Raw genomic sequence first — 18,705 nt, 5'->3', positions numbered from 1 at the left:
TAACGGTGAACAAGCAAAACGAATGGTTTATAGGTAGATTTATTATATCAAACGAGTGTGCAATATAATCTAATAATAAACTTATTAAATTAAGTTCTTGGCAGCATCTTGTTCTCACTCAAAGTTGACTTTGATTCAATTTTAAATTGAATAAATAAAATTGCAAAATATTTAGAATCGGAAAATAATTAAATTATTATTACTGTATCCACGGCTAATTGCTTTTTAAATTAAATTAAGATATTTCCTGAAAGCACTAAATATTTTTAATGAAATTTTGTATTTCTGTCTGGTGCTTGACTTGCAATTTCATCAGAACCAAATATTTGGTAAATTAAGGATAAACAACAAAAGCTGATGGTGCAGATAATCACCTAAATTGATTATATCAAACGAGTGTGCAATATATTCTAAAAATTTTAATTACATTCCTGGGCCAAATGTAGCAGCATCTTGGTCTCATTAACTGTGTTCTTTGATGATCTGCCGTCTGTGTTTGTGTTGTAACACGTGTTGCTTTGATATCTGATTTGAGGGGGAAAACATTGGCCACGCCCCCTATAAAAGAAATGCCCTTTGTGGAAGTCAAACAAAAAGAAAGTTTCTGCATGTGAATTAAATGAATATTGATGCGTGTGTGTGTAGGTTCTTCCTCGCTTTTTTCGGGGGCCCCTGGGTGAGTGAGCAATTATAGTAATTGCTTTGCCTCGAAGTCTGGAAGTCGGTGGGAGAATGAATGGCCTCGTCCAGGGGCCACTGTCGTCGGTTCATTAGCATAAATATCAGCTTACTTCTCGGCCATAATGTGCATATTTTAAAATGTATGAATATATCTACGGCTCGGCTCGGAGCGAGGTCCTGTCTTGGCTTGTTGATTCGAATGAAATACATTATTATGGCAAACACGCAGGACATTGAACAGGCTCCCCGGGGGCCTCTCGCCGCCCGCGCCTGCCGGCTTTATTAATTTATATTGTTGACTTTTATCAGCGGCGTCATGTCAATGTTATTCCTGTTGTTGTTCGCGTCCTTGTTTGTGGGTGGAAGTGGCAGTGGGAGTGGGCCTCCTCCACCTGGAGGTCCTCCGCCTTATCAGCAACACGTGTAATGAATGCCTAAACTGTCATTATCACCTTCTGTGTGCCCAGAGAGAGAGAGTATGTTTTTCGGTTGTCATGTCAGCAAATATTGTACCAAGATATCCTCGTGGCTCTGTGCAAGATTTATGGCAGTGCCGGGATAAGGCCGTGGAACCAGCCGCGGGCCATGGGCTCCATCTCTCTCCTTAGAACGGCATAATGTGACACATATCAACATTTATGTTGTTCTTAGCCCGGGTAGTTATGAATGTATTTGCCTCAAATGTTGTTTATCCTTCGCCGGATGTGCAGCACTTCTGGAAGGAAGGAGACCGCTGTCGCCCGATTCTCATTCATTTTCCATCTGTATGCTAAAGTTTTTCGAGGGGGTTGTGTTTTTTTAGTGGTCTGGTGGCGAAACCACCTGACAGGATTCTTTCGATTCGCATTACTCATACGCTCCGTGGGCGGCGACGTGGTTGGCAAATTTTAAGTTGCTATTTATATTTATGCCCGGGCACAGCTAGAGCAGCAACAACAAGAACTATAACTGCAGCGAGAATAATAATAATAAAAGCTCACGCTCAGGATCTCGTTGTTCTCGCTGGCGGTTGCTACACTACAAGAAAAACTATAAAAAGTTATGGAAAATGTATAAGTTTTAAAGATGAATTTAAGATGGGACCTTTGAAAAATGTAATTTCATAGATTTTGAATTCTATTTTACAAATATTTTCTATATTTTTTGTTAAACAAAAATATTTGTTAATAATAAAATTATATTTTTAAAAAAAGAAAAATAATTTATTTAAATTATTAAATATGTGGTTCTGGAAAAGTACTTCGATATGAAAATATAATTAAGTAAATTGATTTAGATGATTCTGGTATTTTTTTGTGGTTTTGAAAAATTACTTCGAAAATATTATCAAGTAAATTTAGCTGCGCAAAATAATTCAGATATTTCCTATATTACGAACAAGTGTTTTTTGATAGTGCACGCGGTCGACGCCTTCAAGAGCGCAATAAGTCATAAAAACGGAAGAAAGAAAGTTTTAAAGGGCTCTTAACTTTCACTTTCATCTCGGGCTGCTCATTGACTGACTGACTGGCCGACTCGCCGCCGGAGCGACTGTCCCTATTGTGTGCCCACTGTACAGTGTTCGCCACTCACTGGCCGGCGCTTAACTTTTATGATTCCGGTTGGGGAATGGGCCAAGTGCGGTTACAAAGCCGGAATATCATCGGGAAGGAGCTCGAGAACGAACGACGGGCGGCCGCATAAATAAAAAGGCGACTGTAAGTGATGGACTTTATTTTTAATATTGGCCGCGAAGGCGAACGCGAATTCGAGATGAGAATGCCTTCGACGGACTGAATATTAAGAATTCGCCTTCCTTCTTCAGTGGGCTTATTTTTTAAATGAAATGAGATGGCCAAGGCTGGGGCGATATCTTCAGAGCGCTAATGAAAATATGTTCGAAATGTAAATTGAGACATTCGGCCGGCTTTGGGGCCGCTTTTACGATATCCGGCGCCTAATGAATTTGTCCAGCGCTCCTCCGTTGACCCACATCCACATGCCCACAGTCGGTCATCTTATCGCTCGTCCTGCTTGCCCGTCCATCTATATCTGTATATCTGTCTATCTTTGGGCGTAGGAGTGGGGTCCTCGGAAAGTGGAGTGGACATTCTTACCCTTTTCAATTTGCTGATATTGTGGGAAATGGGTCCCAGTGTGATAATCACAAGGAATGCGGAAATGGAAAGTGGAGGAGGCCACGGGACAGATAGGCAGGTCCCTTGTTAACTTACTGTCTCCTTTGTACCGCTGTCTGACCAGGCTTTATACCCTGTAAATTGCTGGGCGGGGGTGTTTATGGGCGGACATCAAGTAGGTTAATTAATTGTATTATCTATTGTTATGGGAAGGAGATTTTCGGTTTTAGTGCTGAAGCTCTGGCACTACTTAAGCACTTAAGTGAATTGATTTTGGGCATTTATGGGGGTTGATATATTTTTTTGCCTTAAAATAATGTGATAAAATATGGGTAGTGTATTTATGAGTTATTTTCATGCTCATAAAACTATTGATAAAGTATACTGCATATATAAATTTCTTAACACTCATATGAAAATAATTTGGCACACCTTTTTAAAAAGGTAATATTTATATTAATTTTATTTTATTATAGTTTTTTTACAGTTTGAATATTGACTTTTTTTAACCAAACAAGATAATACAAAATTACTATTGATTTTCAAACACTAAAAATGCTTTCTAAAAATCTTTATATTTTTGAGTGGTTTATTAAGTATTTGATGGATTTTATTTATGGATTTATTTCGCCGACAGGGTACCTCTTAGTTCATAACCCCAACCCTGTGGCTTTTACTCATTATGAACTATGCTGGCCATGTCAGCCGGAGAGCAACAGTCGTTCCCGGATCAGGCCGCCTTGGTCGCATTCTTTGGGTCTTTATCGCGCACGCCAACTTGCGCAAATCGCCATAAATCTCTGGGCTGATTTATGTCGCCGCCCGGCATTGGCCTCCAAAATTTATCGCAGCGCGATGACAGCTGCGCCCAAGTTAGCCCACGGCCACAGGCATCTCTCGGTCGAATGTCCAATGTCCTATGTCCTTTGGCCAGTGTCCTTTTTGCCCGGTGTCTGCTGTCCGCTGTCTGCCATCCGTGAGTTGGGAGGCCGGCGTTTGTCAGCGGCTACAATTTCTGGTCTGGTCTGGTGTGGATGGCTCGCGGCCCACATCCTTTCGCCATATCCTTTCTCCGCGAGTGGCCGTCTTCAAGGCAAACAGGCAGTCAGACGTGCGGCCAGGATATGGGCATGGTAAGCGTGCGAATGTATGAATGTACGAATGTGTGTGGGCTTAATTATCCTGGCTGCGCGTCTCGATGCCTTTCTGTGTGACTTCTGTCGGAAATTAATTTCCTCGCGGCACGTTTGCACTCACCAACATTCGCAACACTCACCAGCACTCACTGGCCATTGTTTGCCGAGTGTGAGTGTCTGTGCAAACGCTCTTTGCACCATATTTGCGTTTAATTTTATATGAATAACGGAAATTTGCGGCTTTCCGACATTTTAAATTGCCATTAAAGCCGCTTGCGAATGCTACGTGTTCGGGGCCATTAAACAAACGGAATGTGCGAAGGAGTTGCTGCTGCTGCTGCGGTTAGCGAAACAGATACAATTGCCGTCCGTTCAAGTGATAATATATACTCGTAAATAAACCATTGGCAAATTGCTGCGCTGCCTGAGCTTGATTGATTTAAATGCGCGACGAACTTTACCTTTTGACCCGCCAAAAGTAGGCTACAGAAATGAAATTAAATTAAAAGGGAAATGCACGCGATTTGTGCGAAAGATTAATTGGCACAGTTCACTTTGGGGTCGTGGAAATCATAAAGTTTTTCCTCTGGAGAGCACACATCAGGCTAATTAAATTGTGCCTTTATCTGGGCATTTATTGCCTATCAATAATTGCAGCAGGAATTTGGCCTTCAATCTGAAGGAATAATTAAAGGGAAAATGTGCTTAAATTATCATTAAATTTTGAATTTATTGAAGGTGATGAAATTATAAGCTGAGGGAAAATTCGAATCTCCAATTTCTTACCTTTGATTTTGAAAATTATTTAGCATCTAATCACTTGTAATTTGAAGTTAACCGAAAATCGATTGGCTTGTTCCAAGAAGGTGCTATATATCAAATTTGCCTCCATAATCGAATTATCCATTTAAATTTGATTTTCATATTAAAATAGACACACCACCAAGTACGACCATTAGCCATTTTGCAGGCATAAATCAGACTCTAGCAGAGAGCAAAGGCCAAATCTCTGGTGAATTATACCAACAATTCCGAGCCTGACGCTTCAATTTAACTCTCGAGCAAATTGAGCAAGACCCCCAATATATCCGGTCATGCAAATGAAAGCAGAAGCCACACACATAAACGAAGTCAGATTCAGAATCAGAATATATAGTGGCGGAGTCCGCAGTCCGAGGGTTTTATTATACGACTCGGGAAGACTCGGAACTCGAGACTCGACGACAGCTGTGTGGCTCTTATTGGCAATTATTGTCCATAAATTGCACATTTATGAGGGAGGGCATATGTGGGCGTTAGTTTACCTTTTTGTGAATGCCGCAAATGTGCTCGTATTTTGCGTCTAATGTGGTCCATTAAGAGAAGGCATCCTGGCATCCTCCTCGCCGAGCCGAAAGCAAATATTTGGCCAACGGTTAGCCACTCATCCAGGCTCGACTCAGAATCAGAATCAGAAGCGTAGGAACTTGACTTTGTGGCCTGCGGCCAAGTTAGAGAGCGCCGCAAAACCTGATTCACATTCAGACTCATTCGACTCGGAGGCGTTGGCTTAATTGCATTTCATAGCAGCTTTGTGTCGGCTTTAAGTCAACCAGGCCCAGGCCCCCTTCTTGATTTGTATTGCCAGCTTTTCCACGCCGGGTCAAATGGCAACTAAATCAATATATATGGAGCAAGTGGGCGAGTCTGCGAGTGCCAACAAATCCACTTGAAGCGCACACTCACATACTGCGAGGGGAGTGAAAAAATCTATGCATGAATGCGATTTTCAACACATTTTTCACATTAACTGCCAGCAGCTTGGGATGTCGACAGCGTCGTCTGTAATTTTGTATGCACAGTCTGCTGGCAGGACAACAAATCACCATATCACCCACCACAGTGGCTCCTCCTCGTCTTCATAGTCGACGTTTTCTCAGTGGGTTGCATCCGAATCAGTGGGTTACATCAGCGGGTTGATCCCTGCCCCAATGCAGTGTCATATAAATAAGCCAAAACCCGCAGTTGCAGTCGCAATTGCAGTTTCGATCAGAGTTAAGCGAGACCGATTGCCAAGTGGGGAGAGATAGATATGATAATGCCAGGACACGCCCAGTGACTAGATGGAGTTGGAATAAGGCAAATAAAAATTGGTAGCGAGACCACCATGAATCAAGTATACCCTTCTCTTGAGCGCAAAGCCTTTAAGTTGTTTATGAATAAAGGTTTTGGAAATTTATTGTCTCAATTATAAATTAAATTAAATTATTATATGTAGATAACCTTGTAAAGAATATATTTATTTATATACTTAATCAAAAAAAATGGTAATACCTTTTCTTACAACCTACTTTTAAAGCAAACGAATTTAGTTTATTCAAAAAACATTGGCTAAATTTCTTGAATAAATAAATCAATTAAATTATAATAAATGATTGTGTCCGTTCTAAATATTAATTATCATAAGTAAATAAACTTATATTATCTTATTTTTTTTATTAGAACAAATATGAAAATTACTAAAAAAATACGTTTAAATTTACTTAATTTTTTAAACTTGCATATCTTCCAACTCAGACATGCTGCCCTTCCTCTCATTTTTACATTTTCTTGTTTACACTCGACTTTTTCAAGTATTTGCTAGCCCAATCCATTGATTTAGCCAACTATCTTTGTAACCCCCATTTGGCCCAATGTGCAGCTACCATAATTCAGCACTTGTCAATGCAGATGGTTCTCCTTTTAGAAGGAGGGTCTTTTCGTGTAAATAGGAAAAAAATTGACACGCATTTTTCACCTTTGCCGTTTGACAGAAAGAGAGACTGAAAGACCGAGATTGAAAGGGGGGAAAACGAAGAGGAAGGACTTGGCCAGGCCAACACAGACGCTTCCTGTTGTTCAAGTTGATTTCCTTCTTAGAGCTCAACTTTCGATTTTCTGTTTTGTGTTTTGCATCGCAATCCTGCGGACGGGAGAAACGAAAAAAAAGAGTGAGGAACATTGAAGGAAAAACGTTGCAGTCTCGCTTTTTTCGCTTTTTTCCTCAATGCTCAACTTTTTATGCACTGTTTTCCCTTATCATTTTTGATTTATGTAACTGTTTTTATTATTTTCATATTGTTCACGAGCTGCTCGGCGGGTGGGCGGCGTCGGCGGCCACGCCCCCTCAACTCTGATTGCCGAAATCACAAGAGTTTTTCCTTACATCTCCGGCATTTCCCCCTACCCACCACCCACATATCATTTTTGTGTGCGTTGTGCCAAAAACTCGTATTCCATGGCTGAAAAGTTTACGGCAGTAAGAAGATGAGAAAGTGCCGGAGAAATGGGGCGAAAGTAGTGGTAGTGGTAGTGGCTATATGTGCATGACGTGCAAGATTTCTTACGAGTTTTGAAATTTGATTTCTGCTGTTTGTTGTGGAATTCGAAATGATTATGGGTGGCAGAGGCGTTTCTCCATTGGAAAGTTGCATTATGCGCTTTGTTGGTCAACAAGAATTTCTTTTGGCCAGCAATGCGAAAGTTTTTGGGCAACATTCGCTCACATACAGCTTCTTCTTGCATGAATTATGCATATATGAGGCCGACACTAGAGCATTTTTTGGAGTACAGAGCTCTGCTTCCGGAACGGAGATTGCTTCCAGGCTTTTTCGAGTACTTGCTGCCGGAATGCCGAAATGCCGGAATACCAGAGAATGCCAGTCAGTCGGAAAATGTATTGTTAATGTCCCTTGGCAGCAGCAATTAGGCAAATCAGCCGTAAACACACACTCCTCCCTGAGTAATTGCCATTTTACATTGATAAATATCGAGGCCATAATGGGACAATCACTTTCGATGGCAATTTCGTTGATGTTGCAATGCCACTTTCGATTTCAATTCGAATCGATAATTACAGAGGGGAAAAGGTAAGATACGACAAATATTTTCCAACTTTTAAATGTAAATTATTTAGATGATTTAACACCCTGTTAATAAAAAATGTCTTAATTAATTAAAGATAATATAATCAAGCTATTGGAACATTAAAATATGCATTTAAAAAATAAATATTTAGGTAGGGTTATATTTGTCATCTCGAAGCTCTTATTCATGTTTCTTCACAAGAACCTAATTTAACACTCAAGAATGACAAATCAATGACCAATTTTATTGACATGTCTCCTCGGCGTAGTCAAAACTTTGCGATTCATAATGGAAACCTCAGAAAGTACTTAACCGGAGGAGTGAAAGTTGTTTCCTTTATTTTTTTTATAACATTTCTGAGGCAGTGAAGAGCGTTTGGGATGGATGGTTGAAGCATTCCAAGTGCTGGCAATTGTTGACATTCCTTAAAGTCAGCCACAAACTCGCTGAGAAACCAGGGCTCCCTTCACCCCGCCTCCCTCGACTTTCACGGGCCCACACAATGAAATATTAATAAATTCCATTACTAAAGAAAACACACTCGAGTGCGCAGCAAAACATCAATGGCATCGGCATCGGCATAGAGTTTGGGAATTCTGGCGATGGTTTCGGGGAGGGGGAGCCGGTTGGAGGACCTGAAATCACCAGAGGAGACGCCGATTCGATTCTCCGATTCTTCGACTCTCGGCTGAAGCTCGAGCATTTCACTTTTGCCACGCAGACAATTTTCAATTGAAGTGGGATCGAAATACGGACAGGGAATGGGACTATGGTGACTTTCCAATTCAATCTAGAAAATACATACGAAATGTATCGCATATAGACACATTCAGATGGCATTCACTGCACACTTACAATATTTTCTGTGTCGCATTTTGTTGTTTGCCAAGGCTTTATTGACAATAAATACTTGCGGGATGACGACGACTTCGACGATGATGATGATGAGGATAGATGGCGGTTTCAGTGTCTTCAGCTGGCCTTAAAGCCGCACTCCTTCGAATGGCTGGAGCTTTAAGGCCCATTACGGCCAAATTGGCACTTATCGACTGGCACAACTGCAGTTGGTCGAAACGCTATTAACAATAATATTTGATTTGCCAAATTAAATCCGCACTCCCACTGTGTACGCAGTTTTAGGCAAATGCGCTTGTTAACAAGGCCAACATGGCACGAATGTCCTAATCGATTTTACCCCCTTCCCATTTTCTTCCCCCCACCACTTGGCAATTAAATGCAAATGGCGTGTGAAAGGCAATTTTGAAAAGTACACACAGACAAAAACTAAGTGCAAGGCACTCGCACAGCTAATTTGTAAGGACCTGCTGGAGGAAAATGGGCGAAAAGGGAACGGGTTGCCAGGAACAATGACATTCAGACTCCGCCCGACTGCCTTTCATGGCTGGCCAAAAGTCATGGCGGACTTTGGACCGAATTGAGTACGAGGGCTCGCCTGATTACTTTCCGAAGGCACTGTGTCTATTAGGTTTTTTTTTTTAGCTTTTTCTTTAAAGTTACATTTAATTGGGGATTATTTGTTAATTATTGAGTGGGGAGTAGGCAGCTACATGGGGTTGTTTACTTATAAGGCGCCAAAATACATAAATGTATATTTTAATAATTATTATTTTATTGTTTTATATTTAAATTTTTCATATTTTATATTTATATATTTTATATATATTACTATCTTTTTAAATATTTAAATTAAATTAAATTGTTATATTTTTTAATCTGGTTAAAATGGCTATCCAATCTAAATGTTTAATACCTTGAGAAACACAATGCATAGCTTACAAATGCCTTTAATTTAACTTTAAACTTGAACCCTCGAACTTCTACATAAATTCATGTAATTACTGAATAATTAGTCGTAGCAAAACTGGATAATGGCCGTAAGATTGCAAATGCTACAAGGTTTAAACTGCATTGAATTACATGTTAGCCTGCAAGTATATACGGGTATTAGTAGTCTTTAACCGAAAAGCCATTTACGAATCGAAAGCCCACAAGGTCTGTAATTTACGGATTTAACTAATGAATTTCCATTGAAATTGACTGTGAACTATCCCCTTTCAAGTTCAACAATTCCTGCCCACTGCCCCACCAACAATTTGATCCTTTGTCTATTTGCCCAAGTTTAATTGCTCAAAGGGCAGACGCGATATTCGCAGTGGTCGCAATGGAAACCTTTTATTATAATTTGGCCAAGACATGCGGCCAGGTTCGAGGAGTTCGAGCGGAAGCCGGTCTTCTGTGGGTGGCTTTCCCGATGAGTGACCCAAACTAAAAACCTCAAATAACGCAAAACACAAACAATCAGTTACGATCCAGCCGCACGCCATGGCCAAAAATTAGGAAGGAGGCGGAGTGAGTCAGTTGAGCGGCGGCATCATGTCAAAATCCAAAGCCACAAACAATTAAACAAAATTGCAAATTAGACGTTATTTAGACCAGAAATACCGCCCAAAAAGTTGACAGCCACCGCAGAACTCAACCGACCTACTGTTACTGTGTTTATACGATGCCGAATTCACGCTATCATTTCACGCTTTCGGCCGATTCGTGCTTGTATAAACGCCATTTCGTGAATTCGGTAACACACGAAAGTTGACTATGATTTCAGCCCAAAAGCGTGATTTGGTGATATGCAATCTGGTAGCTCTGTAAAAAATGATTGACGTTGCTAGAAATTGAAGGCCTTTTACAGGCCATTTCTCTAATCAGTGGTATTAAAAATTAGATATTTTTACCGGTCCGGCATCCCTATCAGCTGAGAGTGAATAAAAGCATGAATTCTCGGCTGTCGTATAAACAGGGGCTATTTCTATATCGCGCTTTCAAGAAATCGTGATTGCTATCGTATAAACATAGTAACATACTATGTGTGTATACTGTGTTGTGTACAGTAAAATGTCGAGAGGAAGGAAGTGTAGGAAATTGCCTATTTGCAATTGTAATTTATTCATTTTGCTTAATATGCCGTGAAGCGCAAGGCTTTCACTGCCACTGCCACTGCCCCACAAACAAAACAATAATTTTCTCTCATATTTTTTTTCGGTTTGTCGTGTATTTCCAACATTTTGCCGCCCACTTTTGGGGGTCACTGGCTGCTTGTCAATTGCAATGGTTTGACTAATGACTCGGTGCCAAGGTCATGGCAAGAACCCATTGTTGTCGATTTCAATTAGGAGCTGCGCTTAATTTGCATAATTATCATAAAGTTTGACGAGGGATAACGAGCCAGTCGAGTGGGAAATGGTCCTAGTCCAACTAGGATTTTATCTGATGGATGGATGGATGTTGTACTCCTCGAGCATGCAAATTAGGTCTTGATTTGTACAAAAATGAGACCTTTATGGAAGGCCCGAGTTTTTCCACTGATAAAAGTGATGGCCTAAAGTGATTGGGTTTCCAGGGAAATTTGTCACTGCGCTGAAAACAAATTTGTCGTGTTCTGGGTAACAATGGAGCCTTGAGCAATATTTATTAATTTCATTTTCATTTAATTTTTATCTATACAAATATCAGACAATGTAAAATCCTTTAATTAATTCTTAATTCTTTGTTTCATTTTATTTTATTGTAATGTAATGAAATATATAATAATTGAAGGGCTGATTTCCATAAACTGAATGACTTTAATTCTCAAACCTTTTTCATCTTTTCAAAAAATTTCATAATTAATAAGATTATCAGTATTTTTCTTTATTTGCTTAAGGATTTTGCAATAAAGTATATATTTAAATACAATTTTATGTAAAAGTTCTTAGGACATTTTACCATATTTTACTTATTATCACTGGGAAAATCTATTTTTAAACGATTACCTAAGTTCCCTGCAAATTGTACCAAAGCGTTTGTGGTCTCTGCTCTGCTTTGTTCTGCCTTCGAAAGCCCTGCCGCATTTTCAATCTCCTTTAGACCTAATCCTTAAGCTGTTACTCTCAATTTGCACAGGATCTTTGATTATTGAGGGACTCCCAACTCCCAGCCACCCTGAGGTTCTTTTCAGCAGGATGCTTTGGCAAATGGACTGCGGAATCGGCTTGTTGCTGGTCGATGGAGCTATTTAGACAGATTCTCCTGGCCCGCTCACCTTCTTGGTTTTGGCCGAAGGAATGGGCCCATAGATTGCAGTTTTATGTCACAACATTCAAACAAATCGCCGGCCATTTAAAACGGTTTAAAAGCCATTGCTGCAGCCCGTAACAGGCACACGGTGTCCTGACTTTTTCCGGCAGACACAACAGACAACCGCTGGGCAGAATGAGTTTTCCGCAACCCCATCCCACCAGCTCCTCTACTCCCTGAATTTCCTCTTCCTGGGGATGACAATAATTGAGCGCCCATTTGCGTATGGTTTTGGTAGGGGGTTGGCTTTGGTTTCGGTTTCGTTGGCCAGGGAAAGCAGAGCCTGGGAAATTGTTTTGGCTGTCGAATTACGTAAACATTGTCATAAATGAAAAATTTAGCAGTCGTAGCCGAGTCAAGCATTTCATTTGCTGTGGCAAATTTGTCAATCTCGTCGAGCGTTTTTTCTGCCATCACGACTTTGGCCCAATTCTCCTCGTCGTCGTCGTTTTTGCGACCAGACGCCGCAGGGACTCACATGAGCCACTCTCTTTGTTGGTCTACAAACTTTGTTTTGTTTGGTTTGTTTTGGTTTGGTTTTTGGGCCTGGAATTGCTTTCTTCTCTCGTGATGGAAGTCGCAAGATGGAAGACTTTCTCCGTCTGCGGCAGGCGCGACATATTAATTATTCATTTCGATTCTGGTTCGCCATGTAGCAGCGGGATACCAGAAAGCCCCCAAAAAAAAGAGCCCCGAAAAATCCGAAAGCGAGGCTCTTTGGGCCGCTTGTGATTTATAAACACGCGCGTCGCTTTGGGTGATTTACTGCAAATTGCTTTATAATGTTATATACATTTTGTAGACGATTTTGCTGCTTTTCGGCGGTTTGCCTGCTTGCGAGTAATTATAAGGGAAACGGAAAGAAAAATGAGGCACGATTTGTTGGGACTTGTAATCCAATGGATTAAGTTCACGACCCTAGACGTTAGGTTGTTAACAATCCAAAGATCAAAATATTACCAGGATTTGAAGTACATTTGAGTATAATCCTATTTTAAACCCTTTTGATTATTATGCAATTTATTTAAATTTTTTTTAATTAAATGAAATTAAAGGTTCTGCTTAAATATAATTTAGTAGTCAGCAAAAACTTGCAAAAATGATTTAAAGGATATATTAATATTTTGTATTGAAATTTGTTGAATTTAAATTGTCTGTTACCTGAAGTAGGTTCTTTAATCATTAAATATTCTTGTTAATATTTACCTTAAAATATTTTTTGTTAGAAAGTTCTAGGTTTTTCTTTAATAACCAAGAAATGAGTTCATCTGAATCAATTATTCAGCAACCATTTCTTTTCATTTGCATTAGTAATTTTAAAGCTTGGCCTCGAAGCATTTTTAATGATTATGGAAACGGAAGAAGGAAAAATACTTTCACGAGACACGTAAAAGTAAAAGCAAATCTTTGTACGATACAATTTGCATTGCGCATCTGTGAATTCGAATGTAGTCCTGCCAACGAGGGTTTGTGTGAATATGTGTGTTTATGTAAATTTTGGCAGCTCACTGTTTTCTTTTTGGTTGGCCAGCGCGCTTTTTATTGTATACATTTTTCGTAGCTGAAAATTAGAAATGTTCCACTGCGTTCAACTTCACTGACAGTGCGTGGCAAATTGCTTTCCAAAGTCTGAAGTCTGGCATGTCTGTAGAACAGAGAGAACACACACGTTGCTGCAGTCAAAGAAATAATGATTAATTGAAAATATCTAAAGATAAACTAAAAATTAAAAAGGAAAAATCGAACTTAAATTTAAAAATGAAAAGTGGAAAAATATAATTGTAATATATAGGTTTTGGATAGACTTATTATTATTTTAGTTAGAACTAGATCTAACATTTTTTCCTCTGCACAGCCGATAGCTAACAATAATAGCAAAAAATGCCTTTTTTTGCTTTGCTGCCTTCTTTCCGTTTCCGAACAGTAAGTGCGGAAGAGGGGCAAAAGTGGGAAGTGGTCGGGATGATATAGGACCCTATATGGCTGTTCGCTGTAGCGGTAATTTGCATGTGCAGACTATGGCACATAATATCCATGCATTAGAATTATGAATCCCCTCCCTGCCCCTGAACTCCCCTCGAATTCGAATAATGGCAACGAGTGCCGGAAAAAATTTGAGTACATAAATGCGCAAAATTCGAAATTTCCCTCGCACTTTACGGCTCGTGCACACGGCGTATGCGTAATAAATGTGCCTACTGCCATTATTATGACATTAATGCCGATGAATCGATCATCCCCACTGGCAGGCCATAATTATAGTGCGTTGGAATAGTAAAGTACGGGTTTATTGACGCCAGTCCACTCCCGACTTGAATATAACAAACTAAGCGGAGCAGAGGACACAACTAAGCTGCCGCCTGGCAGACAGGCAATTAAGTTAATTACTGTTTAAACTTTCCAGCCCTGCCAGTCCTGGCTGTCTGGGGGAGCAGAACAGAAAAAAAACGAAAAAATTATATTTAGCAAATTAAATTCCCAAGTTACTGCCAGAGATCGAGCACGTGGCCTGGCCGAAATTTTAAGTAGGCGAAAAACCAAAATGAAAACCAAAATGTACCTTTAACTGAAGAAACAGTGGGAGGAAAAGTCAATACTTTGTGGGTAATTTTAGGAAATTCACAAAGTGCAATGTGCGTTTAGTTATGACTTATATATTATGCAATAAAAATCTGAAAGCAACTTTTGTAAATAAAAAACATTTCGAAAGGGATGGTCAATATTTTTGGTAATTTAAGAGACTTCAATAAAATTTTATAATATTTTCTGTATTTTATTTTAATTTATTTTTATTATATTTTTCTTTATAAAGTAGACAAGTTTTATAATTAGAATTACTTTGACAATCATTAAGATTTTATATAAATTTAGTAACTTGAATATTTATTGAAATGTAATTAAATTCAATGTTACAAAGCTTTCACTAAGAACAGTTTCTAAAAATATACATAACTAAATAAATAAGCTAATTATTTGGAAAGGCAATTTATTTTTAGGTTTTTTATGCTTTTATCCACTGTACTCCCACTGCAACGCCATCATTATGCAGGCGGCATGCCCCATTATCATTTTGCTCATTTCCGTTGTCGTTTTGATTTTGTTGCAGTGGCAAAGGCAGAAGGAAAAGCTGCTCGACAGTCTGCCAATGAGAGCTTTTGGTTCTGCGGAAGGGAGAAGGGGAAGGCGGTGCCTTGTGCCCCCCGAAAATGCCACCCTTTACCATTTAGCCAGCTTTGTCAGTTGCAATAACTTTCGCGTCAGTCCAACCAACAGATCGTAATGCTCCGCTCCGTTCTCTGCTCTTTACAGGCCACATTTCGTGTACGACGGCATAAAACAGAAGCGGCAAATAGAAAAGCCAAACGGCGGCTAAGTTGCTTTTGTCTGCCTTCGGGGGCGGAGGAGGCCTGGCAATTGGCCAAGTTAATAGAGAGCCGGGAGGCCCGATAATGACGTTGCTGGAGCTGCTGCCGCCTATGCTGATGATGAGGCTGCTAACTTGGTTATTGCTCCCAGCCTAGAGCGACAGGACCAGAGAGACCAGGACGAAGACCAGGGACCCGGACCCTCTAAGACCCAGCAGGCCAAACAGACCCAACAGACCCACCAGACAGACAACAAAAACAAGGTCTGAAGCTGCAACGCCGGGCTTACTGCATTTCCGCATCTTGTTCCTGTCGCCGCCCGTCGCTGTCATCGTTATAGCCCCAGTCATTTCCACAGCCGGAGTCACCATGCCCATTGCCCACCCACTGCCGCTCTGCGTGGCCTGGCTGCTGCTCCTCGTCGTGATTGTGATGAGCGGTAAGTACACAGATAAAAAAAACAACAGTTTGAAATAAATATGCTTTTTAGAGTGCCACAAAAATATCGAAAGAGGTTTGAATTCCCCTATAAAGGTGCCTAAAAGTATGCTACAATATATTTTCAATGACTTCATTTTTCCTTGCATACTTTTAGACACCTTTTCAGTTGATATTAAAATTTAAGTGGTTTCTGTGAGTTTTCCTAATAACTTTTTATGAGTGATATTATCAGTGATAAAATAAATTTAAATGTCGCTACAGTTGAAAGGACTTTATATTCTTCCATTGATTAATTTTTTTGGATACCTACTGCCTGCAATCAGGGCATTAATATTATGTTCTGTAAAATAAGGCTTTTTAACTTAATGCAATCTGTTGTACAAAATTTAGACACACTTTCAAAAATATCATAATCTTTTATACATTTTTTTTCCCGTGTACCAACCCATCGCAACCATTCCAAACCCTACGGTTTCCGCTTTCTGCCATATTGTTGCCGCAGTTAATTGTTGGCATTTGTTTGGCGGCGATTCCTTTCCTTTTTGGCCCCTTAATTGTCCGCTCCAGCTCGGGATTTTTGTTTCAATTAACAATTAGTTTTTGCCAACTGCTGCACAAAGTTATGCCCGAACGGGCATATTCCATTAACTGCAACAATATTGCGTATACGCCTGGCGGGCCTTGACCAAAGCTAGCAAATGAAAAGTTTTCGCTTGCATCCATCACAACAAAAGTGGTCTAAATAAATGAACACAAATGTGTGCTCAGCCAAAGAGAAAAATTCAATAAACTGCATAAAGTTTGAGAGAAACTTTAATCGGCTTTTACTTGGACTTGGCTTGCCAAGGAAATAGTTTAAGCTGTTCTCTTCAGAAAACCCTGGAATAGCTTCTGGTCTTAGCCCCTGGGAAACTCTCAACAAGTTGTCTTGTCAATAATTATTTTTCTTGGTTTATTTTCAAATTGCATAGATCATTTTTCGCAACATGGCCTAATAGGCTTTAAAACGTTTTGAGCTTTTGGCACATTCGTTGCCCCAAATGAATGTAATTGAGCTTAGGACCAATTTGCCTGTAGGGCAAATGCCCGGCTTAAAACACTGAATTTGAGCCAATATTATGCAAAAATATCTTATCATAACTGACCGAATTATGTTGTAAAACATTTCGACTGCCAGCGGTCAACTCAACGGGTAAATGCGACAAATTAAGTAAAAAGCACGTTCCCCAAAACGTTTGAATGTAGTTTTTATCCCGAAATTAACACAATTTATAAGTGAATGGATTCAATTTCAATTGCCAAAACCAAAAACTGATTTAATTAACAATGGCCAGAAAGCAGGGACGCTTAATGCGTTTGATTTATTTTTAAAGGGCCGGGAATTTATTGCAGAAACGGCAACAAATAACACCCGAGGAGAAGGGTCATTGGAACAATTCAAAAAGTGCTCGAATTAATTGCATTTTTGGTGCAGCGAAAAACAAACGGAAAAACAAGTAAATCGGCGAAAAAAAAACAAGAAAAACGTAGGCGACGGCGTGGACATATTTCAAAATTCAATTAAAATAAAACAAAAAGGCGGCAACAGCGATAGCGACACTATGCAATTTCCGCTTAGGGCGTGGCTCCAGTCAGGTGGGCGTAAAAATAATTAAACTACGGCCAAATAAACATCGAACGTCGCGCTTTTGGCCATTTGCAGCAACCGAAAGGCCAACAACTACAAATGGTGGCAATTTTTTAGCGATTTCGCGCTGACTTCTGCATCCGACATGCACAACATTTTCAATTTAATTACGCCAGTATGTCGATATGGTTTTAAAATAACCAGAAAACAACATAAAAAAGCTGAAATAACGCAAGACGAATTTTAGCTAATATCTAGTAATCAATCCCTCCATCCGCCAATCAATCAATTTACTCTAAGTGCATTTCCCTGTTTGACGGGGGTCAAATGAGAAGGGAAAACGAGAAAATTCCACCTGCTAGTTGTTGGTTCTGGCCAGGATTTCATTCCACTAATAAATTATTTCCAGTCGCTTTGGTGCGCTTTCTAACAAAAAAACTCTCCCATTTCACCAATTTAAATATTGATTATGATTGATTTAGCGGAAAAGGCCGCAACTAAATATTGTTTATTTGCCATGGCCACACTTCAATTCAGTTAGCGTTGCCCGTTTGCAATTTCGATTTCCGTTTCCATTCGCCGCTCTGTAAATTACACAAAGTAAAATTTACGAGTTGCTGCCGCACTTCATGGGAGTAATTTTAATATGAATATTTTTTCTGTAAGTCTCGTGTGCATAGAAATTGCATATTTGAATTGAACTTTTGGCCCGTGTTTGGCTAACGCAAAATGAAATCAAATAAATAATTGCACTGCCCGAAGGATGGGTCTACTGGCCACTGGTCAAATATTTGCAGCAAACTTTTGGTTCTGGCCAAGTCATTGAACGTTGTTGGCTTGGCCAGCAACTCAAACACACAAACGGAAAAGCTGGCCAAAAATAGAAAAGAGAAACCTGAAAAAATGAGGAGATGCCAAGTGAAGTGGAGTGAAGCGAACTACCGAGCTTGGCCAACACTCCAGCCAAAAAACTTGGCCACGTGCAACGAGGACGAACAGAGCAACCCACGTAGGTAATTGAGTATGAATGGGGAATGTGTCGAAAGCGTTTTCAGATGTTTGCCAAACAAAACGCTGCCGGCTCTGCCTCCCCAGACACTGGCAACCAAAGTGACTGGAAAATGAATTCGATACATTATCATGACGTCAAGTCGTGCGTGGTGGCGACTGTCGAAAAGTATAAATTACATCTAATGCCGTTCTGCTATCGAGGTATAGAAGGCAACAGCCGCCGCCCATTTCTTATGCGAAACACCTGCAGTCGTAGACCCTATGAGCACCCCTAACCATCCACCCACTTTGACTGGCAGACCGGAGGG

The 18,705-nt window shown here is 40.0% G+C and overlaps 1 protein-coding gene across 2 annotated transcripts in view; it reads left to right on the top strand.

Annotated features, from left to right (window-relative positions):
- Nucleotides 1–18,705, top strand: part of dpr6 (defective proboscis extension response 6) — a 119,639-nt gene that overhangs the window by 17,370 nt on the left and 83,564 nt on the right. For both annotated transcript variants that reach the window (XM_070214695.1, XM_070214696.1), the window contains one exon: nt 15,263–15,757. In XM_070214695.1, coding sequence (XP_070070796.1) covers nt 15,688–15,757 — 70 coding nt within the window. In that variant the 5' untranslated portion in view covers nt 15,263–15,687. The remainder of the gene's footprint in view (nt 1–15,262; nt 15,758–18,705) is intronic.

The sequence above is a fragment of the Drosophila takahashii genome, chromosome 3L (assembly GCF_030179915.1).
Source record: "Drosophila takahashii strain IR98-3 E-12201 chromosome 3L, DtakHiC1v2, whole genome shotgun sequence".
In the NCBI taxonomy this organism is placed as follows: Eukaryota; Metazoa; Arthropoda; class Insecta; order Diptera; family Drosophilidae; genus Drosophila; species Drosophila takahashii.
Note: the sequence above shows the minus strand (reverse complement) of the source record. Positions and strands in the feature narration are given on the sequence as shown.